General features: G+C 43.0%; 3 protein-coding genes and 1 long non-coding RNA gene across 5 annotated transcripts; 3 read left to right on the top strand and 1 right to left on the bottom strand.

Annotated features, from left to right (window-relative positions):
• Position 1: 1 nt before the first annotated feature.
• zgc:66427 (uncharacterized) lies at positions 2 to 5,413 on the top strand. The gene is made up of 5 exons (XM_004078590.5): positions 2 to 644; positions 1,847 to 1,942; positions 2,035 to 2,140; positions 3,412 to 3,508; positions 5,115 to 5,413. Exons 1-4 carry the CDS (start codon positions 110 to 112, stop codon positions 3,467 to 3,469), a joined length of 795 nt encoding a protein of 264 aa, XP_004078638.1. The 5' UTR covers positions 2 to 109; the 3' UTR covers positions 3,470 to 3,508; positions 5,115 to 5,413.
• Positions 5,414 to 9,141: 3,728 nt separating this feature from the next.
• LOC144986811 (protein lifeguard 1-like) lies at positions 9,142 to 12,245 on the top strand. Its single transcript, XM_078935013.1, has 3 exons — positions 9,142 to 9,257; positions 10,573 to 10,847; positions 11,851 to 12,245. The coding sequence occupies exons 2-3, from the start codon at positions 10,584 to 10,586 to the stop codon at positions 12,109 to 12,111; spliced, it is 525 nt and encodes a 174-aa protein (XP_078791139.1). The 5' UTR covers positions 9,142 to 9,257; positions 10,573 to 10,583; the 3' UTR covers positions 12,112 to 12,245.
• A 118-nt stretch (positions 12,246 to 12,363) lies between these two features.
• On the top strand, positions 12,364 to 17,294 carry LOC105356103 (protein lifeguard 1-like). Of its 2 annotated transcripts, XM_023965373.2 has the most exons (3): positions 12,364 to 12,660; positions 14,858 to 15,001; positions 17,125 to 17,294. In XM_023965373.2, exons 1-3 carry the CDS (start codon positions 12,508 to 12,510, stop codon positions 17,257 to 17,259), a joined length of 432 nt encoding a protein of 143 aa, XP_023821141.2. In that variant the 5' UTR covers positions 12,364 to 12,507; the 3' UTR covers positions 17,260 to 17,294. The 2 variants fall into 2 exon arrangements, 1 of the variants encoding a protein (XP_023821141.2); XR_013650660.1 differs by lacking the exons at positions 12,364 to 12,660; positions 14,858 to 15,001 and adding an exon at positions 16,649 to 16,788.
• On the bottom strand, positions 12,594 to 15,452 carry LOC144986812 (uncharacterized). Its single transcript, XR_013650661.1, has 3 exons — positions 15,313 to 15,452; positions 14,875 to 14,998; positions 12,594 to 12,727 (listed from the first exon to the last, which is right to left on the bottom strand). It is a non-coding gene; the product is annotated as an uncharacterized LOC144986812 (long non-coding RNA).
• Positions 17,295 to 17,391: the final 97 nt, after the last annotated feature.

The raw sequence follows: 17,391 nt of genomic DNA, 5'->3' as shown, positions 1-17,391 counted from the left end.
ACCGTTTAACGGCCGTGTTTGGTGAAACGCCTCCTTTTTTGCTCGCAGTTTCGTTTGGAAGAGAGGCAGCTTGGTTGGTTAGCTATCTCGATTAGCCAGTCTACGAGAGATGGGAACGAAAGCAAGTCGCTACCAGGAAGAGCCGGTCCCTTCTCCCTTTGGGAAAGATGGCACTAAAGCCGGGGGTTCCTACCGGCGACCCCGCTGTACACGGCCCACCAGCCTCGTCGTTGACTTCTCTGTTAGCTTCGAGGACACGGAGGCCAACCAGAGCCGCTCAGAGGAGGGCAGCGACTCGGACTTGGGGCAGCACGGGGTCAGCGCGGAGGGCAGCCCCGCCGACCACCACAGCAGCATCCCCGCTATCAGCCAAGCCTCGCGCGCGGACGACAACAGCGAGCGGAAGTCCGAGGAGGACGCCGGCGTCGCCGTCAGCCCAGAGAATCCCGCCGACGCCGAAAACCAACAACACGGAGACGAGACAGGCCGCACACCTCACCGCACTTTTTCGGAACGCCTGCCCGGGAGTCGCCACCCGTCCTCCCGCAGCGTCAGCGCAAGATCCGTCCGTGTTCGCGGTTCACACCAACGGCCGGTGTCGGACGCTTGGATCGGCCTCTACCGCGTGAACAACCGACATGGAAGTAAGTCGATCGATGCACCCAAACAGTCTAACTTATCGAGATGTAACCGTTTTACCCAATAATAGCCTTCATAATTCAGGATATATGGATAACCTCATCATCTCTGAACCCGGCCTTCCTTTCGGGGCTTGATTTGACATTTACAGCTCAACACGGCTTTGTTGAATAAAACACCAGTTTCTGCTTTGCAATGTCAGCTGTTAACGAGAAATAAAACAGACGTTGGGTTGCTTAAAATGCAGAATATTAATATTTTTATTTTATAACTGTTGTGTGTATTTGGAAGGAAAACATGTAAACTTTGTACCTTAATATATAAAATACATGTTAGCTTTCTGAGGAAATGTAGAATATGAAGATATTTTTGGATCCACATCTGTTTCGTGTATTTGGAAGGAAAACAAAGGGCTGATGCTTTTTCTGTTTAGGAGAAAAATCAATGCATCTGTGAAAAAGCACAAGATATGTGAATTTTCTACAAGAAATCATCAATTGAGCTAAACATTTGAAATGGATTACTAGAGGAATTTGCATTCTTTGACAGATAATCTCTTTCACCAGCCTTAAAGGTTTGCAGAAATCATCAAGAGAAGCCATTGTCTAAAGTAGAGCTGCGGCATAAAAAGCTGGCTGTGGTGGCACTCGATTGCTTCATGCCACAAGCCTCGCTGACTGCGGTTACTGGTTACAATGCTGCTTGCATGCATGTCATGCCGTGAAGCAACAGGAGCCTTTCTGCATGAAAACGGGGCCACACGCTGACACAGGAAGCGCAGCCGCGTCTCAGTCGTCGTGTGTTGCAGAAGGCAGGCAGGCGGGGTGTTGACGTGATGACAGGGGTGACATTTGGAGCCGAAACATGTCAGGGCGGCAGCTTTCCAGAGCGAGCCCTCTAGCAAGTGTAGGGAAATGGGTCACAACTTCACATGCCCACTTACTGCTGACAGCAGGTCACAGACACAGGAAGGGGGGGGGGGGGTAGGACAGCAGTGCACTTCGCTGCCACATCTACGAATAACTCGTCTTCCCCGAAGCTCCAGTCACCGGTCGACAAAAATAAACGCTCCGTTTTGCATGTCTGCGGTCTGTTTAATCCAGATATTTATATATAAACGTGCATCCCTGATGAGGTAGATGCATCATCTATCATTAATGCCTCTGTGACTCATCCCTGTAATCCCAGCTGTGCTGTGTGTCTGCAGATATACGCTGTCCTTTCTGCTCGAAGCCTTTCCCGGGGGGTCGGATCGAGGATCACCTGTTGAGCTGCCTGACATCTCCCACCCTACCTTACAATAGTAAGTATTGCATTACAGAATGCCCCCGTCAGCTGTGTGGCGTTTGTTTCTGAGAGCCCAGTGATGCTTACCGTTGCTTCGTGTGTTTACAGCGGATGTGCTCAGTAGAGACAGCGGAGAGTGCTCCATTTGTTTGGAGGATCTAGTCCAGGGGGAGACCATTGCCAGGCTGGCTTGCCTCTGTGTGTACCATAAGAGGTAAGAAAGTTCAGCTGATGCACTCCCTGAATAAAAGCAAAGGGCCGACCGTGACAGGTGCCTGTTGAGTCATAAAGCTATAAGTTTAAGAGCAAAAACGTTTCAAAAGAACAAATCCATGACCCAACATTACATGACTGCATGTTTCCCACAAAGACTCAATGATTCCTAGGTTATCTTTATTATTAAAATATTTAAATGTTTGTTCCTTAAGTTTATCAGAACTTTTGCAGTAATTGTCATTACAGTTCAAATGCGAAACCCTTTAGGATCAGTGACGTGTTTTCTCGATGCAGGCTATTATTAGGCCAATGCATTCCTGATCTCATTTTTGCTGTGCTGCAGCGTCTCTCCACAATGGTTAGTTTCTGCTTTCATGTTACTTTGGTGCTGTGAGGACAACCTGAAAGAGAGCATGAGCGGTCAGACAGACGTGTCTCCTCACGTCAAACCTGCGTCATGCGTGTGTGCTCCAGCAGATGTTGTTCACTCAGTTACACTGACAGGAATGATTGACATTTAGAATGAAGTCCAAATTAAATTCATTTATGTCACGCTGCTTTCAGTTTTGTATGGTGCTTTGTGGGTGGAGGCTTTGGAAATGCCTCAGAAAGCAACAGAGCTGAACAAGAAATGAACATCTGGAAATTATTCCACATTTAAGAGGAAGCCTTCGCGTCAGACGGTTGCTCTGTGAAGCGCATTAATGCTGATGATTCACACTTTGAAGGCCATTAACCCGCTTATACCATGGTTACTTACAAAAGAAATAAATACTCAATTAGTTTTTAGTATTCTTATTTTTTCGGGTTTGATCGCCCCCCCCCCCCCCCCCCCCCCACCACAAAAAAAAAAAAAAACAGACTATTTGTTGCATGGTGCCGGCTCAGCCGACGCGGACCTCGAGTGCAGCAGCAAAGAAAGCGATATTTGTGCTGATGGTCATGATGGGTTGAATAAAGGATCAGTTCAGATCTCCTCTCACCGTTTGTTTTTGTCCAGATGATGAAGATGAAGGTTGTTTTGAAGAAGCAGAGCAGTGATACAGAACATTTAATTAGGTGACCGGAACTTCTTTTTTTAGGTGTGGTTAGCGCTGTGCGTTATCTCAATTTAATGCGCGCTCAGCAGCCAATCAGAATCGAGTATCCACCCGGACCATGGTATAAAAAGAAGTGATCCACTGAAGCTGAAGGTTAATTTCTGCTGTGCTTAGATGATTGAATACTGGGATGTCACCTCCACCTCTAAACCTGCCTTTCTCCTCACAGCTGCATTGATTCCTGGTCCAAGGTGAAGCCTTGCTGCCCTGAACATCCTTTTGATTGACTGGTTCAACCCATCAGCACAGTGGCCAACGTGACTCAGGTATGCACAGCTGAAATTCAGAAGAGGAACAAAAACTGAGTCTGAGCCATTAATCATTTCATTTTTGCTCCATCCTTTAGGATGTTCATGTGTCATCATCTGTAACCTTTATTTCTGCACGTTCTCTTTTAACAAAATGCACTATTGTGTCTACATTAAAAGTCTAAGGCATCCTAACATTAATCAGGGGTTTTGAAACTGTAAAATAGATTTTTTTTTTAAAACAAACACTCTTAGGTTTAGACTCGAGGCCTGCTGAAGTTTACTCTTTAATTCTACGGGTCTCCTCTGATGGGACATAAATGACAGCAGAGCCATGCAGAATCCTGAGCTCTGAGCTGCTTTGAAGGCAAAGCTGAGGACAAACTGCAGACTTCCTGGAGGGAAAGGAAACTGAACTCTAATGTTGGAGCTCCATTAATGCCATTCTAAAGATATTTTTAATGTGTTTGCATAAATAAAAATTGATGACATATTGAATGGCAGTCTAAATCCATTAACTTTGTAAAGAAGAATGGATTCCACCTGGTTACAAATCATAACAATATGTAGGAATTGTTGGAATAAAACCCACATTACCCAGAAGATCAGATTACTCTCAAAGAACTCCTAATCATCATTTGTAAAAGTCTGTTATGGTCAATTTCTTTAAAAAGAATAATCAGCATGGCATCTGTTATCACAGAATGGTCCTTTGCTCTATTTCAGATGGACAGAAACATCATTAATTCAGATTTTCCTTATCATAATTGTAGTGATTAGTTTTGTAAACTAAATGAGACTCTTGAAAATGAAAAAGAAAAGCACATTAGTACCTTTTGTTCACTTCCATGGTCTCAAATGTTCAGAATGATTGCAGTTGGACAGGTTTATAGTTGTAATGAAAACCACACCCCTACAGAATCACTACAGTCGTAGTTTTAATTTGGTAAAAATTCTGATTTGACATGTTTTGGAAAATATCTTTAATAGTCAGTGCCTCAGGGTTTTATTTTTTTAGAACTATAAACTTTACAAAAATACAGGCTTTAAACATTTTCCTGCTTGTGTTTTACTGTTTGATGGTTTCTATTGGTGCTCCATTATGAGTTGTAGTGATTTAAATGCATAGATTAGTAAAAATGTGTTTACTGTTCATGTCAGTGGAACTATGCACATGAGACAAAATAAAACGAGCTGAGAACATTTGAAGTTAAATAGAAGAAAATGATCTGATTTTTCTGCTACTTCAACACAAAATGACAACAACAAATAATAGTAAACAGTAACTCTTTCCAAAATCATAACACATTCCTGAACTGATCCACGTAGCCAGTTTAGGTTTGAGGAAGCCTAACTTTCCTCCAGCATTCTGTTGTTTCTCTCTAATGTTTTATCCTTAAGCATTTTTGAAATGTAACTGTGCTTTTACATTATTATATTTTATATTCATTTGTGTCTGGGAGCTTTAGCTGGCAGGACACCCTCCCCCAACAAAAGGACGAGCTCCACCTTGCACCAGAGGAACTCCTTTGGCAGGAGTCTTCAACGCGTTTGTCTCAAAGCAAAGCAGCTCTGTTGCTGGTGGTTCTAAAACGGCTTCCTTTGTCTTTTTCTGTTCCTACAGGAGACTGCACTGACTCTCTTCAAATCCTAACGTGTTTAATTGAACAAACTCCAGTCCACTTCCACACCGAGACAGCGTTTTAAAGTGGAGGCATGCAGTTCCAAATGGAAATGATGATTCAATGGAGCCTGCAGCTTTTCGGATGGATCATTTGAACTTGACTCTTAGCAGCTGCTCAGTCTAGTCTGTGGCCAGGACTCCCGTTGGACCCGAGGCGGCGTCCTTCGCCTTCTCCTCTGTGGACTTGACTCCACGCAGCGTTTAAATAAATCCATCCCAAACACCTGAGCTCACCTGAACATGGAGGTGAAAAGTGTTCCTCTCTTTGCCTGGTGTGTTTCTCCCGTGAGTGGACCGCTCCTTTGATCAAGTGTTTGTCAATCTTGGATGAATGTTTCCTGTCCCCCCCCCCCCTGAATGAAGCAGCCACATGCTGAGGGTGCAGATAGTTTCCACACGGCATTCTCAGCCACTTTTACAGCCTGTTTGGGTGAGCAGGAGCTGCCATTACTCTTTTCTGTTACTTTTTTTTTTTTTTTTTAACCGCAGTAGAGGATTAGCTGCAACTAAGGGCAACATGCTGCTACGTGGGGAGGGTTTAGGGGGTGTTTTAAAGGCTCATAGAAGCACCATGTTGGCACCAACTGAAGCACTTTTGTCTGTCGGCGTCCCCTCCTGCTAACACGCTAACATGGCGTGTTTTTGGATGTTCACACAGTGACCAGGGTGGGACAGAGTGTCTGAAAATGACGGTGTTTGAATGCCGTCACTGTAAATTGGTTTGGCAGGTTATCCCTTAAACTGGCTGACAGCCGTGCTGGCATGCATCCACTTATGCTCTTCGCTTTAGTCCCACCCCCCCTAAAGGCTCTGGGGGTGAAGCCCGGACGTTTTGGACAGACCCCAATGTCGGTACTGCCATCTGGTTGATGCCAGACTGATGGGACGAACTAAAGGTTGGACAGGCAGACGGAGGGGGCCGTTTTTACGGGCATGTTTACACCATGAGACATCTGCCTTGCTCCAAAGCACTGGAGGCTGTGGACGGCGGATGGTTGGCGATTACATAAGCGAGGCCATTCCTCTGTTTTTCTTTGAATATTCTCATATTCCTGGCTATTGCTGCATTTGTTAAATGGCTTTTTTTTGCCTGTGTGTGGTGATGGGCAGCCGTTGTTTTGGGTGGAAGCCCTGCAGTCAGGCCGCTCCGTTTCTGAACAAATATTCATGCACTGGTTTGCTTGACCATCAGCTTTAACGTTGAGTCTGTTACATGTGTTGAAGTGTTGAGGATGCAGCGGGTTAGCTCCCCAGAGCATCCCTCTGTTGGCTTTTCTGATCCCAGATGTGCAGCAGTCTGAGGTGCTACAACTTTACCCACCACTAGTGGGCCGCCCTGTGCATGTTCCTTATAGTATTCATATATATATAAAAATATCTCTAACAAAAAAGAAAAAAAAGCCAAAAGTATTTGTGTTTTGGGATGGAAAGGTTGCAGAAGACGAGCATCGATCATTTGGTGTTGTGATGGTTTGACCTGTTGTATACTTTGGTTGGGGTTGGGGGGGGGGGGGGGGTTAATATGCTGTGGGGGGGACACATGTTGGACAACAGAGAATTTTAAATCCCAGATTGCTCTTATTTAGTTTTTTAATCCCTCAAAGATACGTGGTGCAATACCTCCATTTTTACCAGTGCTAGCTAAATGTGTGACCTAGCGCTGATCCAGGTTTGCTATTTAGTGTAAACGTTCCTGAATTATTGGGGCTAAATCTGGTGGCTCCTCTGCAGGTTGAGACCAAACCATTGGAGGGGAAGCCTGAGACACGGCGTCTGCTCCTCCACCATACGGACAATCTGCCTTTACTCTGCTAGAAAGACAAATTGAATTTTATTTATTACATTGTAAATATGTAATGAAATTCAAAGTGCGTGCTCCATGTTTGTTCAATATACTGTTTCTAAACTCCAATCTTTTGTATGTCTCAGAAATCGTTTTTATATGTATTTTTTACAATAAATATGTGTGAGAGAAGCTTTGCCCTGCTCTGTTTTTTGTTGATGGTTAAATGGTTTCCTCCTGTCATTTAAGTTAAACTCTGATCATCTTTTGATCTACTTTCAAAGCATTCCCATTGGGCTTTTCATCAGGTTTAGGCTCCATTTTAAAAGAGAACTTGTTTTGTAGGACATAGTTTCTGTTTAGCTTGCAGCCCTTCACAACCCCAACCTGACATTACCGGACCAACAGAATGGTGATCAATATCAGAGCTGTCCATCCATCCATCCAGTTCTGATCCAGATCCCAGCTAAACCAGGAGAACAAAGACGTTCATGGATCTGTTTGTCTGCAGGTGGATGATCAGAATGGAGCAGGAAGACTGAATCAGTCTTTATATCTGTGCCTGATTCACAACAACTCCATTAAACAAATCCTCAGAAAATCAACCTTAAGCCTAATTTTCTTTGTATATGAAAACACATTTTTGTCAGAGGGGGTCTTCATGACGTCCAGGTTTAGATTTTAAATACATCCAGACTTTAGGGTAAAAACAGGCTTTTCTAAAAGGGCTGTTGATGAAAAATTGGTTGACACTTTTTTGGCGTTTGTATTTTTGAAAACCCTTTACAAGCTGCTATTTCTTGTCAGTGATCTGTGATGGAACCTCCTCCTCTCTGCTGCCTGCTGAGAGGAAGTTCTTTTGTATTTGCATCATCTGTATTTATTTTCAGCAGAACCCTTTCACACATGCATGCCTGCTTGTTTGCTTCTTGTTTTCAGTTGTTCTTGTAACTTATAACCACAGCTGTAGTTTCAGATCAGCTGCACTGCTGGTTTCAACACATCATGGTGGCCTTCGACCATTTCCTCAGTTCTACACCAACACTCGCTTTGGTTTCAACCTGTAAACAGGCATCAACATGATGTGAAAAAATCTCTGTGGGTTGGTGTCTGTCACACAGAGACTTCCCTTTTTTCTCTCAGTTTGACCCAAACCAGACTTAACATTTGTTTTAACAGCCAAGTTCACCAAACTGATTTCTTTCTACTGGACAGCACCATAGTTGCAGAGAGGATCTCGTTATGTTTTTTACAGTCAGACGCTGAAGATGACCCAATCTTCTGGGTTGGGATGGTGTCTTCAAGTTTACAAGTTTCTACTTTTTTTTTCTCCTGGAAAAACTCTTCCGTCTTGGTTTGATCAGAGTTGAGATACCCGCTATATCCCTTTCAGGGTCACGGGGTCGCTGGACCGATTAAAAAAAAAAAAAACAACAGGTTTTTGGACTGTGGGAGGAAGCTGGAGTGCCTGCTAAAAGGCCACGCGTGTGCAGGGAGAACATGCAACAGAATGAAGATATTTGCCTAAGGTTGAAGTTTGACTCTAATGTGTGAGTTTCTGGGACTCAGCCTGAGGCCTCCTTTCACAGCGCATGGTGAGACCGAGCAGCTCCAGCAGCTTCTCAGACTAAAGCATGATGGTCTTTAGGATGGAGAAACTCTCCCCTGACAGCTGTGAACGCGTGCAGAGGCATGTCTGCCAGAGCGCCGTCATCTGGGGTTTCCCTGGTGATTTCATCGCAGGTAAATTTGAAAGTTTCTCAATTTTGTGAATTTTATTTTTTATCTCAAGGACAAACCTGTTGGTTACCAGAACTGATTAAAACACAAGGATAGATTGATAGAAAAAATACCTACCTTTAATGTCAGAAAGTGAGAAAAAAATCCTACAAATTATTCTCACAAAACATCTTAAATCAATGTATCAGGGAAACTTAATCTGGCTCCTATTAATGCCTTAGTGTCCAAACTCATGCATGCTCTTCTCTCTTTAATCTGGTATTGACTAAAGCAGATTAAACAGAATAACGGTTTTGGGTTGCCTCTGACAAACTCATTTAATTTAGATCTTTCAAATAATCCTATAGAATATTGTCGTTAATGGAAGGTGCTGAAAAGGTTTGCTGTTAACTCTCCCTTTAGGTTTAATGCAAACCCTTCAGCGGGTTTGGGTCTTCAGGTGAACAGACAGGAAGTGAAACTTTTCCATAAATTGGTTCACAGGAGAGTGAAGGATGCTTTTGTCTTCCGTCCTCACAGCTGGACTATTGGTCAGACTCAGGAGCTCCTCTGCAGAAAAGGTAAGAAAGTCAGAGTTTCTGTTGCAGAAATGTCAGCTCCTCTCTGTTTTCTCTCAGAAACAGCGCTGCTTTGAAAATGATCACATTTTATTTTGGAAACATTCAAGAAGATGAAGTAAATTATAAATGTTATTTAAAACTGAACGCTGCAAAGAGGAACCATTTATTCATTTTTATTTCCAAGTCAAAGGAAATAAAAAGACAGTTTGATGGGAAATCTATTCAATTATTATGTTAAAAAAATCTACTTTGTTGTGAAATAAGCATTTAATCACTAATGATCAAATAAATGTTTTTTTTATTTTAAATCAAAGTTGTAAACTATTTTGTGAAAACAATTCTTCAACACTGAATTATTTTTTTATTTATACAACTAGATTTCAAACAGAAAAAATGGTCCATTTCAGATCCTATTCCAGTGATTTCAGTTCATTTAAATCAGCTGTAATGGCGGCTGTGGTGCAGTGGTGGAGTGGTTGACCTCTGATTGGAGACTGAAGGTTCAGACTTTGCGTGCTCATGTATCTAAGTGTCCTTGGGCAAACGCTAAATGGCGTTAACTTATGTAGGTCTTTACTACCTTCTTAGAATGGGCGTGGCAGCCTTGGTTCCATTCATGCACATTCACACCCTGATGGCCGCTCCACTGCCGAACACCAACCCATAACCACCAGGGGCAACGTGGGGTTCAGTGTTGGGCAGGAACCGAACCTCCAAGCTTCCAATCAGAGGTTGACCGCTCCGCCTCTGCACCACAGCCGCCCCGTGGCTGCAAGACACTGAACCCCACATCTCTCCCGGTGGTTGTCGGTTGGCGCCAGCGGTGTGTGAACGTGGGGGATGTGGACTGTGACTTTGGGCCTCAACAAAGGCAGAAACATGCTACATAAACACGTAAACGCCATTTAACATTTACATTTGGTCCCAAAGTGGAGCTTTTCTCCACTGCAGACATGATCGTTGCATTGTCTAGGTTGGATGAACTGATCCAGTGTCTGAATAAATATCCACACAAGACTCTTAAAGATTTTTTTCTTTACATTAAGATTAAATCACGGTTAATAAAATGAATATTTTTGTTAAATTAATGAGAGCAGATGTTTTTAATGATATTTACATTCTGCTTTCATCATGCATTTTTAAAAAATGCATCCAGAGTAGACCTGGTTCCTCACAGATTATTGCTGAGTACCAGCAAAGCCACCATTTGGGCCACCAGGTTTTACTTCCTTAAATCTAATCCTCTCTTGAGCTAACGGTGTGGAACCCCTCACTGTCCCAGTTCTGCTGCCAAACAAACATCCCTTTTCTCCAGTTTTAAGCAGCATGTCCAACACAGGCAGAAGCCTCCCGTGTGAGTCCGACTCCTCCTACGACTCTGATGCCCCATCACCGCCTCCCTACCAAGAACGGCCCCCGCCACCCTACAGGGCCTCAAATGACACTCTCCCCAGGCAGGACACCTATCAGCCCCCCACCAGGGACAAGAACTTCCATTATCCAAACCCAGAAGCTCCATCGGAATCGACTCCACTTGTTTCCTCGTCGTCCTTTGAAGACAAAGCAGTGAGGAGAGGTTTTGTTAGAAAGGTTGGTGCTCCTCCTCCAGACTCCACTGTTTTAGAAGCAGACACAAAGGTTACCTCACCTTTCAGGTTTGCCAGCCTTCATTTCTGTGACTTTAGTCCTTCCAGAGACAAACATGAAGCTCTGGTGTTTTCCCTTGTTGGGCTGACGTCACTTTCACTCTCAGGTTGATGTTCATCCACCTCACTGCTTCAGCCGGCTTTTCCAGCTAACCCATGCAAAGCAATCCAAGACGGGTTCTACTTAAAAATAACTTTCTATGCATATTAGATTTTCTGAGGTAGTGTTTACGTAAAGACACTTCCTGTGTGTCTGTTGGGTAAAATCCACTACATCAAAGAATCAACAAAAGAATCAATTATTTTAAAATTATTTTTTTAAAACCTTTGATGGATTCCATCAAAAATAGCAATACCATTATTTCTTTATTTTTAGGTATAGTTAATATCAATTATGATCCGCTGGGTAATTTATAACGCTTTTGTTCACACAATAATGTTACAGTGGTTTAAGATAAGAAAATATTGACATGAGTGTTGAGGAAAAAACACCTTATTTACCCAAAGTCTCTAATTTGATCCACACATTTTTAACATGCTTTAACGGGATTATAAAGAATTCATTACCAAATAATTTTGCACTTGTTGAATACAGCAAGTAGTCATTTCAAAAATGAACAACATTAGATGAGTTATTCTCACCATACAGCATAGTTCAGAAGATTGGCTACACTTTTCCCGCCAAAAGTGTTTTGAAGTAAACAGGAAAAGTGGAATGTTGAGGATGATTGTGATAAATACAGAGGGTTGAGTCAGGGGGGCATCTAATGTAAAATCTGCCAAATATGCAAATCAGACCTGTGAACATGCTGTACATTTGAATGTATGTATTTATTATAAACCTATTTCCTTAACTTTATTTTTTTTTATTAATAGAGCTTCTCTGATCTCTTTGAGGTCTGGTTTTGGGGTTCCAAATCCTTTCTGCCTGTTTTGAATCTGTTCAGGTGTTTGGCCTCCTGACCCTCCAGCTGCTCTTCACCTTCAGCGCGGTGAGTGTCTTCACCTTCTCCCCTGTGGTCAAAAAGGCGGTGCAGACCAACCACTGGGCCTACCGCGGCTCCTTCATCCTCTTTGCCGTGGTGGTCGTCACCCTCATCCTGTGCGACTCCCTCAGACGCCGGCATCCATGGAACCTCAGCGGACTGGTGGGTCAGCACGGGAAAACCAAGACGCCGCTCTCTGGGAACTTAGGGGTCGATGCTTGATGTGAAACTTCTGACACCAGACAGTCACGCCCTGGAAAGAGAAGGGAAATGCTTTTGGTCATGCAGGTGCCTCAGCTAAAAGCAGCAGATTTTTCAAAGTACGAAACAAAAATTATCACCAAATCGCTTCACTTGACTTGAACACTTCAGATGTTGTGATTACATCTGGGAGTTTTGGAGCCTTTTACCGTTTCCAACAGGAAGTTTCCCTGCAGTTGTTCTCATACTTGCAGTGGTTGAGGTTTGGCTGGAATGTTAATTCAAGACAGACTTTTGCCTCATTATGTTGGTCAAACAACAGCGTGGAGCAGGAAGAAACACATGCCTGTTGCAGACAAAGACAACCAGACTGTTTTGCTTTCAGAATGCTCTTAACACCACAGCCATTTTTCTTTCATGCACAAAGTTCTGCATCTGCAGGTTGTGGTCACCCTGAGCGGGTCCTACATGGTGGGAACGGTTGCCTCCTTTCACAACACCTCCACTGTGGTCATCACCATGGCAGTGACGCTGGTCATTTCTGCCGCCGTCATCGCTTTCTCAGCACAGGTTAGACACCCAGACGGAGAAGGAGCTGCGTTTCCCTCAGAATGTCCTCAGTGTTTGTGTTTGCACACTGCAAAAACACAATCTTAAGAAAGCAAAAAGACCCTTTGCTCAAGATAATTTGTCCTATTTTCTGTCTTGTAATAAAATTATTTTTTATTTAAGAAAGTCATTCCTATAGCAAAATAGAGAGAAAACATGTCTTAGTGACTCGAATTCATTTCTTAAAATAAGACCATTTTATTTAAAGAAAATCTTCCAGTGGGATAAGAAATTTGGACTTATTTCTAACAGGTCAGTTTTTACAGTGCAGGAGCCCACCTTCAGTTTTAAAAATCCACATTTGAATTTGAATTTAAAAAATCATTAGGATCTTAAAAAGTTTAGATTTTTAGGTAAAAAATAAAGGCTGCATCCCCTCTGATGCTTAGTTGGGTTGCACTGTAAAGATTGTTGGTTAAATGAAAGGAAACGCTCCTGTTCCTCTTTTTTTTAGAAGGTCTCTTATTAGTTCTCTGAAACAACGGCGGCTCTGAACCTTTTTAAAACATGATAACCCATCATGTGCAGTGCTTCACACCTCGACACTCAAAGACCTTATCCAACATCGTCTTCATCAGCCCAACTGTTGGAGCAGAAACTCTTGCTGGTGGGCAAATGTTGCAGATTCTTCTTTCATGTTTTGCCCTTGTTCTCCAGAGGATCTCATGGAAAGTTTCCTCACACCCTCCATGTGTTTTCTATTCTAACACAGCTTGTCAGATAACGGGGTGATGAGTTCTTTTTCATCAGTTGCATTTAACAAGACTGAACAGCAAAGGAAAGGGACACTTTAGGATTTGAGGGTTAGGAGATGCCGTCCCACCCTATAGAACTGTGATTTCATGTAGCTGCAGACAGATGCCCTATTAAAAAAGTAGCAGCCAATTACCCTGAGGTCTGAGCGTCTTTAAAATATTGATCTCTGTAGCTCAATGCATTCATTTTACATTTAGCTGATAAAGGGTTCAAATGCCTGATTATCATTTTCAGCAATAATCTGTATTTTACATTGCATAAAAGCAGCAAAGTACTATGAATTGAACTGTAATTTAAAAAAAATGAATGGAGTCATCACTTTAATGTTTTAAAATAAATTATGAAGGCTTTCACCACTGGTTTATTTGACAGTATTAACGCTATACCAGTCATATCATATGTGATACATGCATTTCTAAGAGCCCTGTCTCGTTAGCATGATTCAAACTTTCCTTAAAACCCCACGTTACTGTCCACGTTTGCTGCCCTGCAGTTCATTATGATTCCACTAGGGGGCAGAGCTTCCATGAAATCTCAAAAACACTTGATAGGAAAAGTTTAGGTTATTTTCAAACTTTACGGTGAGAATAACTCATCTATAGCCATTCATTTCTTTATCAACCATGTGCCATATTGAAAGAATTCAACATTTGTTAATAAGTAATTATTTATATTACAGTTGAACTATGTTTAAATGTGTGGATCGAATGTAACGACACACCGATGAAATCTGTGGGGTTTTTTCCTTTTATCTTGTAGCATTTTATCTCGGATCACATAAATTAAAAAAATTGAATTTCTGAGTATTTCTTTGTTGTGAATCATTAACAGAAACAATGGGCGCTCCATTCTGATCATCCACCTGCAGACAAACAGATCCATGAACGTCTTTGTTTTCCTCGTCTGAGCCTGAATCTGGATCAGAACTGTACGGATGCATAGCTCTGATATTGCCCACTATTTTTGTTGCACCGCTAATATTAAGCTGTGAGGGGCTGTAAGCTAGCAGGAGAGTTTAAACAAAGTAATGATGGGAAATGGGGGCAGGGTTACTCCATTGCAACAGCCCCGCCCACAACGCAGATGCAAATTTCTGATAAAGTCCTGCCGCTCTGCAGAAACTATGTCTTAGAAAACAACTCAGGCTTTAGGATTTTGGTTTAAGCACCATAAGCAGAATTAAAAGACTAGAAACGCTTTGAAAACAGATCGAAAGATGATCAGATGGTGCTTGTTGTGAACAAAAAACTTACCAAATCACCTAATGGATCATGACTGATACCTTCTGTATCTCATACAAAAACATATTTATTTGTATTTTCTTAAAAAAAAAATCCTAATTCCCCCAAAAAATGAATGACCAGAGGTTTGAGGAGGTTAATGAGAGGTTTGTTATTCCCAGACTCGCTATGACTTCACCTTTTGTTACGGCTTCCTGCTGATTGTGGTTGTGGACTTTGTGATGTTTGGCTTCCTCTACACCTTCTGCTACTCCCACATCACCAACGCCATCCATGGATGTCTGGGAGCTCTGCTCTACGCACTGGTAAGAGCAGAGAAAACCTCACAAACGGGCCATCCAATGATTATAAGTGGAGTGATTGCTGCCATCACACGTGTGTTGGCCTTTTTCACAGTTTAGTCAAATAAACCAAAACAAATGGTATTTCCCAAGATCGATTTGTCTCATTTTGAAAGGATTTTTTAAGTTAGATTTGATTGACAGCTGGCCTCTGACAGATCAATCTGGTTGGATCAAACAAATATTTAAATTAATTCATTCATTGTTACAGGCATAAAAAATTGCTCCAAGAAAGGATTTTAAATAAACTTTTCTTTGAAGAAAAGTATGTTTACCTTTTCAGACTCTGGTCTGCTTCCACAGGCGATGAAGCTCCAAACTCTGCATCACATGAATTCTAAAGAAACCATAAACCAGCTTCACTCAGAAAGTAAAGGGAGATTTTTAGTGCTGCTGAGAATAGCAGCTTTCAAGCAGACGTCCCAACTTGCTGGGTTGTTTTTATAGACTCACAAAGTTAACATCAACATTAAAGTCTGATCTGGATAAGCTGCATGAATACATAAACCTGTAATAATGACCAAACCCTAAACTGGAGCAGGGATGTTCTGGCAGCACAGAAAAACTTTGGAAGCTTCAATACTTTAATGTAGAAGTTGAATGATTAAATACTCCCCGGCCACTTTATCAGGTCCACCTTGCTAGTACCAGGTTGAACCCCTTTTGCCTTCAGAACTGTCTTAATCTTTGGTGTCTTAGATTCAACAAGGTTCTGGTAACATTCCTCAGAGACTTTGGTCCATATTGACATGACAGCATCACACAGTTGCTGTAGATTTGTCGGCTGCACATCCATGGTGTCAATCTCCCGTTCCACCACATTCCAAAAGTTCTCTATTGGGCTAAGATCTGGTGACAGTGGAGGCCGTTTGAGTCCAGTGAACTCATTGTCATGTTCAAGAAACCAGCCTTAGCTGATTCCAGCTTTATGACATTGCGCCTTTTGCTGCTGGAAGTAGCCATCAGAAGATGGTCCACTGTGGTCATGAAGGGATGGACATGGTCAGCAACAATACCCAGGTAGGTGCCTTTGAACCATGCTCCATTGGTACTAAGGGGCCCAAAGTGTGCCAAGAACATATCCCCCACACCATGACACCACCACCACCAGCCTGAACCGTTGATACAAGGCAGGATGGATCCATGCTTTCATGTTGTTGAGGCCAAATTCTGACCCTACCATCTGAACGTGGCAGCAGAAATGGAGACTGTGACGGGGTCCCGCCGAGAAAGGATGCAGAGGAGCCAAGGTGAGGAGGAACTGCCTTTATTGCCGACACTGTTGCTACACGCAGGGCCATGCAGCACACAGCACACACTGTCACTCCCCTCTTTTCGCCACCTGCAGTGCTCACCTTTAAGTGGGATGCCACACCCACGGGGCGTTGCTCTCAATTCCCAGCCAGGCGGCACCACAGGTGGAAATTATAACATACAATGAATAACAAAACACATTATTACACAAACAATAAAATCCGGTGTGGCCTCCCCTCGGCATCTGACGGTGCCACACCGTCACAGAGACTCATCAGACCAGACAACGTTTTTCCATCTTCTATGGTCCAGTTTTGGGGAGTCTGTGTGAACTGTAGCCTCAATTTCCTGGTGCCTGGTATGGTGTTGAGCGTTCAGAGATGCTCTTCTGCAGACCTCGGTTGGAACCAGAGATTCTTTGAGTTCCCGTTGTCTTTCTACCAGCTGGAACCAGTCTGGCTATTCTCCTCAGACCTCTGACCTCTGGCATCAACAAGGTATTTCTGCCCACAGATCTGCCCCCCATTCTCTGTGAACCCTAGAGATGGTTGTGGGTGAAAATCCCAGTAGATCATCAGGTTCTGAAATCCTCAGACCAGTCTGTTTGGCACCAACAACCATGTCACATTCAAAGTCACTTCAATCCCCTTTCTTCCTCATTCTGACACTCGGTTTGAACTGCAGCAGATCCTCTGGACCATGTCTACACGCCTACATGCTTTGACTTGCTGCATTGTCATTGGATGATTAGAAATGGTCATTAACGAGCAGCTGGACAGGCGGTTGGTAAGTGTAGTTGCTCACTCCGTCCTAAATCCTCTCTCCTGCCTCAGTTCCTGGTGGTTGACTGTCAGCTGATGATGGGGAGGATGAGCTACCGCCTGGACCCAGAGGAATACATCTACGCCGCTCTCATGATCTACCTGGACATCTTCCTCATCTTCCTCTACCTCCTGGGGAAGAAATGATCCTTGACCCTGCAATAAACCAGTTCCAAATATAACGAGGATGTGTTTTGTCGTTATTACTATGAATATAATCTAACAACCTCACGACTGAAGGAGAAATCTTTTTTTTGACATTCCACTGGCTCAATGCTG

The sequence above is a fragment of the Oryzias latipes genome, chromosome 17 (assembly GCF_053564925.1).
Source record: "Oryzias latipes strain Hd-rR chromosome 17, Olatipes_Hd-rR_3.1".
In the NCBI taxonomy this organism is placed as follows: domain Eukaryota; kingdom Metazoa; phylum Chordata; class Actinopteri; order Beloniformes; family Adrianichthyidae; genus Oryzias; species Oryzias latipes.
This window is presented reverse-complemented; position numbering and strand designations above follow the sequence as displayed.